Source organism: Melozone crissalis, unplaced genomic scaffold (genome assembly GCF_028551555.1).
Source record: "Melozone crissalis strain CALT ecotype California unplaced genomic scaffold, PUWL_Pcris_2 ptg000038l_1, whole genome shotgun sequence".
NCBI classification, from domain to species: Eukaryota; Metazoa; Chordata; class Aves; order Passeriformes; family Passerellidae; genus Melozone; species Melozone crissalis.
Window position 1 is genome coordinate 3244665 of NW_026535816.1, and position 17658 is coordinate 3262322.

General features: G+C 42.9%; 1 protein-coding gene across 3 annotated transcripts in view; it reads left to right on the top strand.

The window, feature by feature from the left end:
- The window catches only part of NAV2 (neuron navigator 2), a 369470-nt gene that overhangs the window by 262500 nt on the left and 89312 nt on the right, over positions 1-17658 (top strand). For all 3 annotated transcript variants that reach the window (XM_054283739.1, XM_054283737.1, XM_054283738.1), the window contains 4 exons: positions 1451-2558; positions 5661-5773; positions 8967-9075; positions 10685-11104. In XM_054283739.1, the coding sequence (XP_054139714.1) occupies positions 1451-2558; positions 5661-5773; positions 8967-9075; positions 10685-11104 (1750 nt within the window). The remainder of the gene's footprint in view (positions 1-1450; positions 2559-5660; positions 5774-8966; positions 9076-10684; positions 11105-17658) is intronic.

Genomic DNA, 17658 nt, shown 5'->3' on the forward strand with positions numbered 1-17658 from the left:
GTCTGTAACCCAGCTCCTGATTCCTTCCAGCTCCATGTGGGTACTTGGCCATAGGAAAAGGACTAGCAAAACCAGCCAGTATAATAGTTAGTTACTGATTAAGAGTCGTGGAAACCTTCTGGCTTCAGTAATAGTTTTAAAAGTATCATTAGTTCCTGCTATTTCACTTTGTCCATAACCATGTGAATGAAATGGCTGAGTTTATTATTGAGGAGTCTCTAATGCTGTTAGAAACTCAATTCTGTGCTAAGTCAGGAAGATGTATGTGACTGAAATCTTCAGTAGATCTGGTTTGGATCAGAGGAGGGAGGTTAACAGAGCCGTATCTTCACTGAGCAACTGAAAGTGAAGTAAAACAGTCCCTGTGTGGCTGCAGCAGCTCGTGATTTACAGGGCTGGATTCACAGGGCTCTCCTGCCTCCGAGAACGCACGCTCTCCGCTGCTGTTGATTTTTGAATTAAAAAAATGCAGCTCTGTACACAGTTTACTTTCGTGCTAGAGGGCAGGGAAATATAGGTAAGAGCCGTTAATCCCCAGCAGGCTGCTGGGCAGGCGAACAGACACAGATGACAAAGTTTAATTGGAAACATGAGCAGTTTAACAGAAAACATATTTGTGATAATTGAGAGAGTAACATCTCCAAAAGGGAAACTCTGCAAAGAGGAACTGATTCAGAGGAGAAGTGGCCACTGGTAGGTGAGTGTGATTTTTCAAGCTCTCTTTAGGCTCGGAACTAATTTCTTAATAAGAACAAATGACATTAGGAGGAACTAACTAAATAATAGATTTGTTTTCTCTGTGGGGGAGGGCGGTATAGTTACTGCCACAAGTTTCTCTTACAGCTGTACTAGGATATGTGGTAGTACTTAATTTAGGTTCTTTACAAAAGGGTACAATTGGTTTTATTTTTGTACGTGGAGTTTTCTTCTACCTTTGCATTGTGAAGATATTACCACCCCCACCCCTAATAACTGAAAGGACTTGAGTTTTACTTTTTTCCTTACTCCTGCATTTTTTTACATTTGAGGTTTTTCTAAGAATCGAACTTGGACTGCGAGTATTTTGCCAAAAACAGAGGGAACCCTTAGTTACAAAATAGTGCTGTGTTTTTGCTAATGAAAACGTATTGTGGACTTAATAAGGGAGAGCACATTGCAGAACACATTTTGGTTTGAATTGGAAGAGATTCCTTTTCTTCCTTCTTTTTCTTGAAACAGCAAGTAAATGTAAATTATACAGTAGGAGCTCATTGCTGCTCTGCTGGGTAGGAAAAGAAAGCTGGCTTTTATTTTCTCTGAGCTTCACTGATATTGAAAATACCGACATGTCTTTTTAATGTTATCAGTGTGAAATTCTTGATGTTTAATTACAGAAAGAATCTCACAGCAGCTCTAATACCAGGTACTACCATGTTGATTTATTGGGTTGTTTTCTGTGTTTTTTTCCCAGAGCCTGCAGACAGCACGGCCTCCCAGCCCACAGGAATGAATGAAAATGTCTCATCCTCGGCTCAGAGCTGCGGCAGTGCTGTTCCTTGCAATAACTCCTCAGCCATCCCTCAGCCCAGCTCTGCTATTAAACCTTGGCGCAGCAAGTCCCTCAGCGCCAAGCACACAGCGACGTCTTCCATGCTGTCCGTGAAGCAGCCGCCAGCAGAGCCTCCCAAGCCTCCCTCGGAGATCGCCAAGGCAGCTCCCAACGCTCAGAAGTCCATGCTGGAAAAGCTGAAACTCTTCAACAGCAAGGGGGGTTCCAAGGCAGGAGTGTCCGGGACCACGCCTGAGTGTCCGGGCTCTCGGGACAACAGCTGCGAAAAGCTGGAGGCACTCCTGAGCTGTGAGGAGAGCGAAGAGATCGATGCCACCAGCCAGAATGTGAACAACCCGGGATCCATGTCCAGCAGCCCCAAAATTGCACTCAAGGGAATCGCACAAAGGACTTTCAGCCGCGCGCTCACTAATAAGAAAAGTTCTCCAAAGGGTAATGAGAAGGAGAAAGAGAAACAAAAAGAGAAAGAAAAGGATAAAAGCAAGGACATTACAAAGAGAACATCCATCACCGAGAAGCTGGAGCTGAAGGAGGAACCTAAAGAAGAACAGACAGCACTAACAACAACAGCAGAGATGCCAAAAAAGTCCTCCAAGATCGCGAGCTTTATCCCTAAAGGAGGGAAGCTGAACAGTGCCAAGAAGGAGGCCTCTGCCCCTTCGCACAGCGGAATACCAAAACCAGGAATGAAAAACACCACAGGGAAATCCTCAAGTGCCGCCGTTGCTGCCAAGGAAGGCGAGCGGAGCCGTGGCGGGAAGGCCGGCGCGGGGCCGTCCCATCAGAAGTCCCAGCTGGACGGCCGCCACTCCAGCTCCTCGTCCAGCCTGGCCTCCTCCGAGGGCAAGGGCGCGGGGGGCCCGCAGGGCAGCGGCAGCAGCCAGGCCGCGAACGGGCCCGCGGTGAGCACGCACACCACGGGCAGCAACACCGTCAGCGTGCAGCTACCTCAGCCCCAGGCGCAGTACAGCCACCCCAACACCGCCACCGTCGCGCCCTTCATGTACAGGTACGGCACCGCCGCCGCGGGAGAGCAGGCGCTGTCCTTCTGCCAGGGGTTCTGGGATCCGCATCCTCTGAGCCTCAGAGCGGGGAAAACAGTGCTTGTCTCACTGGCCGTGCCCGTGTTGTGCCACAGCAGAATGCAGTGTGGGCATTGTTCACCCACAGTGAGGGTGTTCTGTTCCCTCGGCCTGTCAGGGCCAGGTGTGTGTGTGGGGACTGTGGGTGACAGCCACGGGATTCTGGGCACTGTGAGCACAGTGAGGGCTTGGCAGATTCAGCTTAGATGTAATGTAATGTAGTGCGATATAGTATTATATAGAGTAATATAGAATACTATAAAGTATTTATAATGCTATATTACTCTATTATATGGAGTAATACACAATATTATAAATTATTTATAATACTATTAATTACTTTATCATACTCTAATTATGTAATATATATAATTATATATACTATACTATAATTACTTTATCATACTATATTACTCTATATAATAATTATATATAAATATAAATACGTTATAATACTCTATATTACTCTATATAATAGAGTAATATAGTATGATAAAGTAATTAATTAGCCTTCTGATAAAGTGATTAATTAGCCTTCAGTGCAGTGCAGTTGTGTGCAGGGTTGAGTGCTTGGCAGATTCAGCTTAGATGTAGTGTAATAACGTGTAATGTAGTATAGAATAATATAGTATGATAAAGTAATTAATGAGCCTTCTGATAAGATGGAGTTCTCCTCATCATTCCTCCTTCGTCGGGGCCCACAGCACAGTGGCACAGGACACATCCCTGGGGGCTGCAGGAATGGGGTGCCCAGGAGGGGCATTCTGGACACTTCCAGGGGGGTGAAGCAGCAAGGGAAATGCTGCATGATGGAGATGTCTCTTGCTTCAAGAGTGCAGGCAATTCATGCATTTTCACAAAAACTGATAGCACCAGACTTTGTCAACTTTGTTCATGTCTGAAGGATTATATAGATGTAATTGAACTTCATATAACTCAACTGTCCTGTAGGATTAAGGATGGCAAACCAGATATATTTATCTGAGAATAAATGATTTATTATTATGAGGATTAGACTAATAGTTCTCAATCAGAATTATTTACCACACAGTTTTGGCAGCCATGATTACTAGTACAGTATAATTCACTACTTTTGAATCAATATCAAAGGAATGATGTTGAAGCCACATTAAAAGCAATTATTCAGTAGAGATTGATGCTATTCACCCATACCAATGTGGGCACATCTCTTTTTCTCACCCTGCAGGATGTCCCCACTCCAGGAGGGCTCTGCACACACTCCAAGCAGGGGTTTGTTAGAAGACCTTGTCATTAAAGAGTGGGATTGGCCTTTTCTAGTGCAAAATGACATCAGCCATGTGTGTCCTGGGCTTTTCTAGTACAAAATGACATCAGTCCTGTGTGTCCTGGCCTTTTCTAGTGCAAAATGACATCAGCCATGTGTGTCCTGGGCTTTTCTAGTACAAAATGACATCAGTCCTGTGTGTCCTGGCCTTTTCTAGTGCAAAATGACATCAGTCCTGTGTGTCCTGGGCTTTTCTAGTGCAAAATGACATCAGCCATGTGTGTCCTGGGCTTTTCTAGTACAAAATGACATCAGTCCTGTGTGTCCTGGCCTTTTCTAGTGCAAAATGACATCAGCCATGTGTGTCCTGGCCTTTTCTAGTACAAAATGACATCAGTCCTGTGTGTCCTGGCCTTTTCTAGTGCAAAATGACATCAGCCATGTGTGTCCTGGCCTTTTCTAGTGCAAAATGACATCAGCCATGTGTGTCCTGGGCTTTTCTAGTACAAAATGACATCAGTCCTGTGTGTCCTGGCCTTTTCTAGTGCAAAATGACATCAGCCATGTGTGTCCTGGGCTTTTCTAGTACAAAATGACATCAGTCCTGTGTGTCCTGGGCTTTTCTAGTGCAAAATGACATCAGTCCTGTGTGTCCTGGCCTTTTCTAGTGCAAAATGACATCAGCCATGTGTGTCCTGGGCTTTTCTAGTACAAAATGACATCAGTCCTGTGTGTCCTGGGCTTTTCTAGTGCAAAATGACATCAGCCATGTGTGTCCTGGCCTTTTCTAGTGCAAAATGACATCAGCCATGTGTGTCCTGGGCTTTTCTAGTGCAAACTGACATCAGTCCTGTGTGTCCTGGCCAGCTGTGCCATCTCCAGTTATCAGTGGTGTCATTGTTGGTTCCTTTCTCAGGTGCTTTACCAGGTCTGCCCCATCTTCCCCTCCCTGTGGGGAGGTTGAGCTCTGCCCTTGATGGGTCAGGCTGGTTTCAGGGTTATTCCACACCAACAGCAGCAAGAGGCCCCTTCTCCCTCTGCCCCAGACAGCTCTGTAAATTGGGCATTGTTCCAGTGGTTTTACCCCCTCTCCAGGCACAGCATCCTGCTACAAGAGTCAGGTGAAATTAGGAGCATTGCAATAGGCATTCCCCACTGTGTCTTTACCTTTTTACAGCAGCACTTACCTTGGGGCAGGGGAACTTCCAGCTGCCTGTTGGTGTGGCTCTGTGAGCACAACACAGCATGACTTGGACAGTGAAATGAGTCACAATATCTTACTCAAATCTGACAGTAAATCCTTACATCACCTTTCATTACCTGACAGCCATAATATCAGACAATAAATTGGAGTTTGAAGTTGGTTTTGCCCAGTCATTTCTCTCAAAATGGAAGTGATGTTGAAGAGGAATGTAACATGACATCACATCTTCCCTGCTATATCTTCATGCAATACAGACTGTATTGGAGAGGATCAGATGAGCCACAACAACTGATGTTATTGATAATTAAGGTACATATGGAAATCCAAGCGTTTTAAGACCACATCTGACGAGCTGTAAAGCCTATCTTCGACTATGAATTTTTTATTTTTTACAGCTGAGTGCTTGTTTCCATTCCTAGGATATAATTCAACATGGGACTAATGAATTATGTAAAGCCAGTCTGCTGGTGTGTTCTGAGGAGTGGGACAGCGTGGCTGAGGGCAGGTGCACTCGTTGTTATCCTTGAGGCACTGTGGATGGAGTGTGGCTGCACATCCCTGTTTGGTTTTGCTTTCCAGATCTCAGACAGGCAATGAAGGGAACGTGACAGCCGAGGCCAGCACGGGAGGGGTCAGCATGGATTCTGCTCTGTATGTCAAAACTGCCCAGCCTGCCCTCGAGGACCTCTCAGGTGAGTCCTGCAGCATGACCATTACCGGCTGTGCTTTGCTTAAACAAGAATGGGCTAGAGCAAGTTGATTTTATTCCTACTGCTTTTGTTCTTAATAACTCTATTTCTGTCAGCTCTTCAGCAGTGAACTGGGTATCAATAATTTGAACTCCGTATGCTTAAGTTCAGCACAGGTGTGCGCCCCAAATTTCGTGAAATCACCAAGAATTCTTCCTGCTTAATGAGGTGTGCAGAATTTATTAGGATTAAACTACTATAAGGATTGTAAGCATTCTCAAGCATTGTTTGATTTTAAAAACTTCATTTTGGAGCTTAGAGAACAGACTGTGTTCATTTCCTTGATGTTTTGGTTTGGAGGAATCTTACTGTCACTCATATGAATCTGATCAATTTGAGAAACAGCTTTGCAGCAATAGGGCACCAAAATCCAACTACACTCTATTGTGTCCACCACACAGAAGCTGAAGCTGGTTGTGGCTAGAATATGAGTAGTCTAATTTAGAAAGTATCTGGTATATTTATCTAGAATTCCGGCTACTGTAAGTATATGCTCGTTGAAAAAATAAATTAAGCTTACCAATATAACAAAGTGATTTTCAGCAGCCGCATTTGGTTAGAATATACTAGATTCTACTAATGTGATCTAAAGTGTGTTTGTAAAGTCACAGTCTGATCTCCTCCTATCCCCATTTCAGCAATATCTATGACTTTTCTTACTGTGTGCCATTGCAGGGTATCTCATCTGTAGAATTTCTCAGGTTTCTTTCCATCTGCTTAGTCTTGGTGTCCCCCAGTTTAATGTGGGGTTTGAAACCAAATGTCCTCCTTGGAAAAGTGGTGTGGCTAAAGGTTTCACAACGAGATCCATTTCATACTGCATTGTATATTCTGTCAATACTACCTGTGTGCTGATGGCAGAGGCAGAGTCACTGGAGGGGAAAAGGGCTGCAGGAATGCCTAAGTGAACATATTTGTGTGTACAATTTGTACATAGGTGGATTAAGTACATAAAAGGCACAAGGGATGAAATCCTTGAGAACATTTTTGGGTTCATATTTAAATATGAGAGTTGCAAGTAAGAAACACAATGTCCAGCTGCTTAAACTTTTTCAGCATTGCCTCTTAATCATCATATTGGCTGTTTTCAGCCTGCAAACTGAGAAGTGTTTCTAGATCACAAAAGGTATTCAGTCTTTAATGACAGATGTTTTGTAAGTACAAACTATTACTCAACTAGAATATGTAAGTTTTGGGATCCAGAGGCAGAAGACAGCTGAGAAACTCAAGCAAGGGAGATGCAAACCCCAGCTGTGCACAGCCAGACCAGGCAGCAGCGTCCATGGAGGGCCCTTGGGGGAAACAGAGCAAACTAAACAAATAGTCCCTCAGCCAAAAGGAATTGCAAGAAATACGGCACAGATACCTTCTCTCCCTGCATAGCTGTTGATTTAAAAGCACATACAAAACAACAGAGAGCATAAGTGGGGAAAAATGGAAGCAGAATTGTTTAAGGATGCTGCCTGCTCGTGAGGAACTAAGTGATTTCAGAATTGAACTCTAGGGGCCAACTGTCCAATATCTGTCTCTAAAGTATACTTTCAATTTAAGCAGTGGAATGACATTTAAGTGAAAATTTGGTATCAATTTAGGCATAAGAGTGATCTCAGTAGAAATTGCTTTAGTTTGTCTCCTGTGTGTTTTCCTAAGAAGTTACCTACCATTTGCCTTCACATATGTGAGAGAAATGATCTGTAAAAGAGCACTGTGACATTTGTTAAGCTGAAGGCCTATAAATATTTTATGGTTTTTACTACAAAAATTTGTAGATCCATGAGTATAGAAAATGTTTTCTGTCCCAGAGACCCACAGGCTAAAGTGATCAGTCTTGTTAGGTGGATGTTTTCAGTCCAGCCAGACCATAATTGTCTGACCCTCTGGCTTAAGTGAGTTGTAACTCAAGGAGGTGATTTCCCAGAGTAGAGACTGACTAAAAGATAAATGCTCACAGGGGCACTAAGCACTTTGGTCAGTGGTTTGTAGCGCAGGCAAGAGTGCATGAGTGGGTTTTTCTGTGCCACCAACATGACATCTTTTAGAAACATGAAATTTAAAGCAGAGGATGTAGAAAGTTCCAACATCAGCTTTTTTTATCTGGTTCTTCACATTCCTGATGTGTGTAATATATAGATATCCATCTACACTAGCAGTTGTGTGGGTGTCCAGCATCCTAGCAGCTCAGAAATGCATCACGTGTACAGAGAAGGCTGGTACAAAATGTGAAAAGTTTTACATTTATAGTAGTATTTTCTTTAGTCATGGGTTGTAAACCCTTTAGAATGAAATAATTTCCTTCTGTGCCCAACAGAAGCTTTGTGACAGTTTTTTGGAGGTTCACTGTTCCAGCTTTCAGCTTACAAAGAATAGGCTGGCACTACTAGAAATTCACTGCTCTTTAGCCTCCTAGAGGATTTAACTCTATAAAGCTCAGCTGAGGTAGTGACCAAAGCATTTCTGAATTGACAGCTGAGAGTACGTAAATAAATTATGCTGAAGCACTAATTTAATTATTAATTGATGAAATGAAATTATGCTGAAACAGTAGGAAGACTTTATTTTTTGTGTACATAAACTCTACTTTTAAGGAGCAGGACATGAATGTGTTTAGAATAAAGTACTTAAAGAACAGGATTTCTAATGCTGTGAAAACTAAGTCATCCCCCAACTCTGTGTCATGTAGCACATTTTAGGAACAGTAACTGTGTTATGTTGACAAGCAAAACCTTTTGTTCTTTTACCTGAAACATCACTCAGCATGGAGTCAGCACAGTTTAGTTTGTGGAAAGCTGTTACTGTAGGACAAAGAAGATCTAGTGAAAACACAGCATTGGAGAAATTGCGTGTGTCAGGTTAATGTTAATTGCATCAAAATATGCGATGGAAAGGGTGGTATTGATGGAGCGTGTGTTCTAATGAGGTTGAACTGGGTCAGCAATATCTCAGAGGCAGCAATGAGGGTTACCCTGCAGGGCCCATATTGGTGTCAGGATGTGATGATGGCAGGTGCCTGCCAAGGAGAATGGAATCTCAATCGAACCAGCTTACAAGGTCAGAAGAAAGGGCGATTGAGTGAGGCATGGAGAGCAGCTCGGTTCTGTTCCTGCCTGCTCCTCACTGCTGGCTTCCTTTCCTGCAGGGGAGGACCCGGAGACGCGGCGGCTGCGCACGGTGAAGAACATCGCTGACCTGCGGCAGAACCTGGAGGAAACCATGTCCAGCCTGCGCGGAACCCAGGTCACCCACAGGTAAGGGCACTCTGGGCTCCTCACACCATGGAAACCGCTCTCTGCAGCTCCTCAAAGGTGGCTCTGCTCAGCTGGGGCTGGGCTCTTGCTCAGGCAGCACTGACACAACAGGAGCACACGGTCTCAAGCTGCGTCAAGGGAAATACAGGTTGGATATTAGGAGAAGTTTTTTACAGAAAGAGCGGTAAAGTACTGGAATGGTCTGCCCAGGGAGGTGGTGGAGTCACCATCCCTGGGTGTGTTTAAAAACAGACTGGATGTGGCACTGGGTGCCAGGGTTTAATTGAGGTGTTGGGGCTGGGTTGGACTTGATCTTGGAGGTTTCTTCCAGCCCAGTGATTCTGTAAATTCTGCTACTTTACATCTCTTACACCTGGGCTGCATCCTTAGAAAAATTATTAACACTGACAGTGGGAGATGCTGATCTTGTAATTTTTGTCTTTAATGCACAGAATTTGAATAATGTTTGCTAGTTACTGAGATGTATGAAGAGAAATAGAAGTGATGGGATGGGGTGTGTAGTGACTCAAAGGTCAAGAATAGTCACATCTTGTTAAATGTGTGAGGTGATGTTTGAATACAAGTTACAGTTTAAAATGTTTCTTTTTGCTATTGAGTAACTTCAGTGCATTACACCTCTCTCCCCCTATGTGTCATATTTTGTTTAAATAAGAGGTGAACTGTGCATGACCCATATTATCAAGTGCATAACTTAAATTCCTGACCAAACTTCAGGCAAACAAGTTCTTCTAATATTGCTAGTCATCTCCTGAATGTAACTGCTTTTTTTTTTTTGTAAAGCAGCATTTGGAAATCTTCAGCAATATTTAAAATATGCTGGAGATAAACAAAGATTGCTATTACATTTAAACATTATGTGAGTTAGATCTCTGCAGTGTTGAACAGGAAGTTTTGGAGAATAAGCTTTTGTTTTTTTATGTTTGGCCCATAGTGAGGTCAGGGTCCTACCTAATGCTTGGTGCCTTATGTGCCCCAGCCCTACATGAGTTTATTGGGGGAACACTTTGTGTTTTGTCTTTTTGTCTGAAACTGAAGCAGAGCTTGCAAAGATGAACTCCCAAAGCTGGTTTTATTTGCAAATTTCAAACCATGAGGCAAACCATGACATCACACCGCAACATCTACCCCTTGTTTTGTTTAAAGAAGAGGACTGGGATTGTGGCACAGAATGCTTGCCAAACCACAGTTGGTAAATTGGTTCCTGCTTTTCAGAAGGGTCAGTGTTTTCCACTGAGGCTTCCATGTCACCCATTGGAGCACTAAGGGCTTCCAAATGGTAGACTTCAGGAGGGGAAGATGAGCTTGAAGTTTGCTTGTAAACCATGAGCTTGATTAGCCCGAAAACAATGCTAACAACTACAAGAACAATAACTAGAATAAACAATACTAAAATTAGAGCAAAATATTAAGTCAGTCAAAACTTTATATATAAGTGTTATTAATATTAAGTCCAAAACTTTATATGGTGTTTAGAGTTATACACTAAACTTTTATATAGAGTTTGGAGTTATACACTAAAGCAGTGCAGGATTTGCAACCCATAAAAGCTAAAATCCTAATGGATTTTATCCCCGTCTCTCCCTTCAAGCACCTTGGAGACCACGTTTGACACCAACGTCACCACCGAGATCAGCGGCCGCAGCATCCTCAGCCTGACGGGGCGGCCGACGCCGCTGTCGTGGCGGCTGGGCCAGTCCAGCCCGCGGCTGCAGGCGGGCGACGCGCCGTCCCCGGGCAGCGCCTACCTGCCCTCCGCGGGCGGCGCCTTCCCGCCGCGGGGCAGCGCCGGCCGCTTCGGCGGCGCCGAGCCGGGCGCCGCGCGCTACCTGTACCCCGCGCCGCTGCGGCGGCAGCTGGCCGCGCGCGGCAGCGGCCTCTGCCACGTGGACGTCGCCGACAAGGCCGCCGACGACATCGACCTCGAGGGCATCGCCATGGACGCCGCCGGCTACATGAGCGACGGCGACGTGCTGGGCAAGAACATCCGTGCCGACGACATCACCAGCGGGTGAGTTCGCGCTTCTCGCGGCTCTTGGTCACTGCCCTGTGCTCTGAAAAATCCCTTCACCGGGGCTGCTTCTCCCGGGAAGGTGAGAGACCTTAGAGAAAATGGTATCTCATAATATAGAATATTATATCGTTTGCTTAACATTATATAATATTAATATTTGCTTAATATTATATAATAATATTATCTCATTTGCTTAATATTATATCTATAGATATATAATAGATGCATCTACATCTATTATGTTATTATCTCATGGTTAATTTTATATAATATTAAAATTTGGCTAATATTATAGAATAATATCTACAATATCAATAGATATATAATAGATATATCTATGAACTATATAATATTGTATATAAAATTTTATTAATATTATATAATAATAGTCTCTCATTTGCTTCTCCCAGGAAGATGAGAAGCCTCAGAGAAAATATTATCTCATTTGGTTAATATTATATAATATTAAAATTTGTTTTATATTATATAATAATATTCTCTCATTTGCTTCTCCTGTGTTTGCTGCTTTGGGATGTGGTTGGAGATTGTTTATCCAACAGGTGCATCTTTGATTGGTTCCATGTGAATTGTTTTTTGCCCAATAACCAATCACCATCAACTGTGTTGGACTCTGAGGAGTCAGTCACGAGTTTTTATTATCATTCTTGTTACGCCTTCTGTCTGTATTCTTCTCTCTTTCTCTAGTATAGTTTTAGTATAGCATTCTTTAATATAAGTACATAAAATAATCAATCAGCCTTCTGAGAACATGGAATCATATTCTCGTCTCTCACCTTGTCCTGGGGACCCCAGCAAACGCACCAACTCTTCTGTTCTGTTTATTGCCCTGTATTTCCGTGATTATTTCGAGAAATAAAAGTCAGCACCAAAGGTATTCTACTGATTTTAATAGGCCTTTGGAGAGACAGCCCGTTATCACAGAGGGATTTGAACAAAATTCTAGATTTTAAGCCCATGTTAAGAAAGTATCCCTAGATGTGAAGGTATTCAGGCATGTGATGAAACGTTTTCCAGTCAAGACTCGCAGTGGTTGCAGCGTTGATCCGTGCCCAGGAGATGGAGGGAGTGAGGCACGTTTTGTGCTTAGCTGAGCTCCCTTGCAGCCTCAGCTCTGACAGACGAGGTTGCTGGAAGGGAATGAGTTTGCTTCTCTGTGCTGGGTAAAATAGTAGTATGAGCAAGAAAACGTTTAAAGAACAAGTCAGTGTGCAGAAATATGAAGTGATAGACAGTTATTAACAAGGTTTTACATCAGCATTTTATCTCTGTCTTGAGTGGAAAAAGCATTTGTTCTTTGCTCCAATGTCAGTTTTCAATTCGTCTACTTTCAGTTCCTAATATAAAAGTAATTTTTTCTTAGCTCAAGCATTGGATTGATGTTTAAAATGATCTTTGAGATTTAAATGGTTTGGTGTTTTGTTTTTTCTTGTTTGGTTTGGTGGGGTTTTTTTGTTTATTTCTTTGTTTCTGTGGAGTTTGTTTTTGGGGTTTTTTTTGTTTGTTTGTTGGTTTGGGTTAGGGTTTTTTTGTGGCAGTCCTGACTGACCATTTTGCACCTCTTGCTTTTTTGTTATTTTTTTTATTAGTGACATTTCTAGTGCTGTTTGCTTTTTTAAAAGACATAATGTCTCTTACAGGAATCCAGCTGCTGCTTTGTCATTAACTGAACAGTTCAGTTCCACCATCTGGAGCCCTCCATTAATTCTGCCCATTATGAACATTTGGATATTTTCACACTTTTTGAGAAGTCAGACACCTTCTTTATATGCTTCATTAGGGAAGGATATAGTAAAGTAGCTGATGCAAAAATCAGTGTGAAATTCTGTTTCAGATAAAACACCAGTAGCTGTTGCTGCATTAATAATGCATCAAATCTCTAAAGCACCTTGTGATTTCCTCACATACATCAACTTACACCTGGATTTTGTTATGTTTTTTGTAGGAGCAGTTACTGCTTTTCCTCTGGACCATGAATTCTGTTTAAGTTTGTGGCTGTAGTTTTGGTCTGGAAGCGAGGAAAGTGCATTCTAAGTAGCACCATGGTTTCTATAAAACACCTTGAGTGGTAGTTGAGAATTACCCCTGGCAGAACTGTGTCAGCTCAGACTTCTGCTGCTCAGAGAGGAGCCCCAGTCTTTGCAGACCTTTACTCAGTGTATAAAATTCACATTCCAGGTTAAGGGAAAGGAAAGAGTAGAAAAGCTGTTAAATTTATGAATGATTTAGGCAGAGAGATCTCTGTGTATCCTTTCCTTTTCTGGATCTGGTCACCCTGCAGGGTAAAAATTGGGAGTCTCCATAGTCTGAAAGTACAAGAGTGGTGTTTAGACTCTGGGCAAGAAAATGGTTTTGCCAGTTGGTACCTCTGTCACCAAAGCAGGGAGTTTTGTACCCAGAATGATTAACATAGCAGGAGAGTCATGTACTCTGCCCTACCTCACTCCTGGCCTTGAGTGCTGGGATATCTTTAACTGAGGATCTGACTCTTTTTTCCCCACTAGTTTTTGAAGGAGTGAGGTACTTTTCACTTTTTACTCATGTAAAAGTAACTGATAAATGAGATCTCAATTTAAGGTTCTTAGGACAAGAAGTGCATACAAGTATGTTTTTCTTTTCCACATCTTTTGCCTTTAGCTACAGGAGTCTGTTTTGCTAAATAGTGTGAGTTGATTTGTCAATTCATATAGCACTGTTGGAGCCAGTGACTAATTTCCAGTTGGTATTGTAGGTAAATCCGTTGTTGGAAAGATCAGCTCCATTTCCAGGTTGTGGACAGGGTTTGGAGATGGGCAGTGTGGGGTTCCTCTGCTTGCTGCACTTGTGGGCGTTTGGAGGTAGCCTTGCTGCAAGCAGCCCCACAAGCCTGAGGTTGCAGTCTGTGGATGGTAATGATGTGAGAAAGGAATATTGCAGTATTAAATTGCAATAACAGCATTCCAATATTAATGGAGAAGGATAAAAAAAACAAGGTTGTTACCTTTGGTGACCCCTAAGGACACTAGGTTGCCATCTCCAGCTTGAGCAGATGTTTGGTAGCCTTTGCTGTAAGTTATGTTCCCCAATGTGTGTTTAATTCAAATAGTAACAAAAAAAATAGGATGGCATTGTGTTTTTGTGGGAGAGGAGTAATAAACTGCTTAGAAGTCAGAGAGGTTGCTTGTAGAGAAAGCATCCGTGTGAGTTGCTGCAGAGCACATCACCAAGATCAGTGGTAGGGCAAACAGGCTCAGCATTTCCAGAAGCCCAGCTACACTCTGTGCAGAGCAGCACAAGAGGGTATTTAGAGCATGAATAGCTCTTTATTAGCTGGTATGTGTTTCACTTTGTCATTTTTCAGAATTGCTACAATCCCAGAGTCTGAAAACCTTGGATCTGTGTTTTCATTGGCAAACTGATAGGGAAGGAAGCCAAAATATTTGTTACAGCCAAAATAAAACCAATGGCCAAGAAAAACTAGTTTAGCCCTGTGATCCTGGTGCTTTCTCTGAAATGTACTGGGTCATGGGAAGCTTCATTTGGCCTCCCTTAATGAGTCTGCTCAAGCAGAGCTCTGGCAGACACCAGGATTGCTTTCTTGGGGTTAAGAAGGGAATCTTTGCCAAAGGCACAGAGGACAGCTCTTAAACTAAGCAAGTCTCCAGGGGGTGGATCAAAGGTAAGAAGCTGCCTTTTTGCAGGGTCTGAAACATAACCCAGTGACAGGAGCAGGATTTGTGTGAGCTGGGGAGTGAGCCCCCAGCCCACTCCTCTGGTGGCTGGCTGAGCTGGAGGCTCAGAGCCTCGCTGGAAGGGGGCACCTCAGAGCCCACAATTGGCTCCCCTCTCACCCCAAAGATTGTCCCAGGTGGAGGATGTTAATCCTCATGGATCTTTTGCATTTGTTCAGAAGGCTTTTGTCCACTTCAGTCCCCCTCTGGCTACTAACATACTTATTCCTACCTTTCTTTTTTTTTGTCTCCTTAGCCCTAGTTTTCTCTAATGAGATGTAGAGTTAATTTCCTTTATATCTCTTATTGGAATGCAGCAACAGGGCTGTTGATCCAAAAAAAGAGCCTTTTGTAATTATTTTCTTTTCATTTGATTAATCCTCTGTCCCTGTTTTCATCACCTGAAGTGTGCAGCTTTCTATGCAGAATTAACAGTGTGGATATAGTAATTAGTGCTGGTCACAAGTTTTCTCAGGAAATGGCTTTGGGTCTGCAGACACACCTTTGTCAAAATCATTTTTTGCAGAAGCATGGCTGTTCCAGCTGTGTTCTAACAATGGTCAGGGCACTGTGCTAAAATTCTCCTTGCAGCCAACTTCTGTGGGGGCAGTGGTTATTGTTGGGGGATACATTTTACTATTTTATTAATCTACCCACATTTGATGATTTCGTGGTGATATATTCCCATCCCACATCTCTGTTTCCATAGCCTCTTAATGTGTTTGCATGCACAATGCTCATAGGGTTATGATTGCTTCTTGTTTATTCAAGCCTTTGTTCTCCCTGGGGATTGTTTAACAAGCCCTGGAAGCAGTTGGATTTGGAACATGCATGAAGGATGCTGAAAGGAGAACAGCCCCCTTTGGGCTGGGGACTCAGACTCTGCTTCTGCTCAGCTCTCAGACTCATCCAGCAGCACTGTGCCCTTCGTGGACCACAGCCATCATTGAAGGAGAGTTCTGAAGTAGCTTACATTTAGGAGTTACATCTGTTGGGAGGCAAAAATGAGCTGAAGTTGGGGACTGATTTCACAGAATGCTGAAGTGTAGTTGGCATTTGTAGGATTCTTGCAGCTGTTCCGTGGTTTTGTCATATTTAAAAGTGAGACAGTGACGCATTTTCTGTAGATGTCAGGGTCACAGGTGGTGTAACAGACCTCCCCCAGGGCTGAGGTTTCACAGGAGGAGGAGGAGGAGGACTCTGCAGTTTGCTGCTGATGAGAATTTGTTGTGGTAACAGCAAGTGAGAGAAACCCTTTCCGTTCCTTTCCTTCTAAGCTGTCTGCAGCAGGAGTGGTTCCTGCTCCAGGTAACTCGTGGCTGGCTGGAAATCAGGGGTGCCTGGTTAGGGGGTGCAGGGAATTTGGGTGCCCTGTGCATTGTGCAATGCTCTGTCTCTAGGCTTTTCTGACCTATATCTTTGCATAGTTATTACCACTGTATTTTTTCTGTACACTTTGGGTTACTGTGCATTAGTCATTTACTGGACACTGCTCTGTAAATGATATGGTTTTAGTGATAAGCTTTCATCTGAATGCAGTGGATGAGTGAAACTGCATTCCTTTTATGGCTCTAGCACTTCAACATGTCTAAGACTCATTAGGAGGTTTATGTTATTTTTCTTCTATGTTTGAGCAGTGTTTATTTGAACTGCCTTTCTTCTTGCTAGGGCTGACTATTTCTACATTGTGATCTTTTCAACATTGCAGAATAGTATCTATATATGGTAAAAGGATAATTAATACCAATAATGAAGGGGTCGAGCAAGCAAACTCAAAAGTTTGACTTTCATGAAATGGAATAAGGAAACATTAACTTCTGACTTTATAGTAAACAAGGTTGCAACTGAATTTGGATTTAAAGTCAGAGATTACTTGGTGCTGTAAAAATGAAAAGAAAAAAATTATGGCAGATGTTTAAATTAAGATAGTATTGTTATTCCAAGAACTGTACTTGCAGTTCTTTGCAGAAGACAGGAGTATGATATTGCACAAGCATATTCAATGTTATTAAATTTGTATAGTGTTTTAAGTATTCTCAAATATTGCACTCGCTTCAGGAGTAGTTCTTGTGTCAGCTTCATCAATAAGACAGTGCTTATCATTTATCTCAAGTGATATTTCAGATCACAGCTCTCACAGAACCTTTCTTGCAGTGTGATTCAGCATAGGAAGACAATGTAGGCCTATGAGTTATAACCTTACACATCAGCTTTTTTTCCCAGTATAATGGTAAAATACCCATGTTAGGTTGTATGTAGTGTTAATCAAGACAGTGAATGCAATAGTTGTGGTGTTTTATTTTTGTTTACTTCTACACACTGATCTACTGTTAACAATTACCAAAATACCATTTAATAGCAGTTATCCTATTTTGGGCTTTTTTCTGTAAGAAACACCTCAGCAGTGTTTGAACTGCTGCATCAGTTGCCACCAGGTTGTTGTAGTTTGAGTGAAGGGACAGTTTCTAAGGGACAAAATAGGGTCCCAGTCCGGGGCTAGCCAGCAGAGGGGGATGCAGTCATTCACACTGTGTTGGTGTGAAACATCTGCAGGGAGAGAGTGGGCAGGAGGGAGTAATCCACAGTCTCTGTGGAGCTGCTCTTGCTCTGCTGTTGACACTGCTGAGAACCTCTAGAGAAGCTGCACCCCCCCCTTAATCCTGTTTGGTCACAGGTCATTCCTCTCCTGAACAGAACTGAAGAGGGAGGTGAAAAATGCATCACTTATTCTGTAGCTTAGTTCTGTGATTTTCATTGAAATGGACTCTGAGAAAGAATTTAGGCATTGAAATCCAAATTGGCACGGGCAAAGCCCCATTGAAC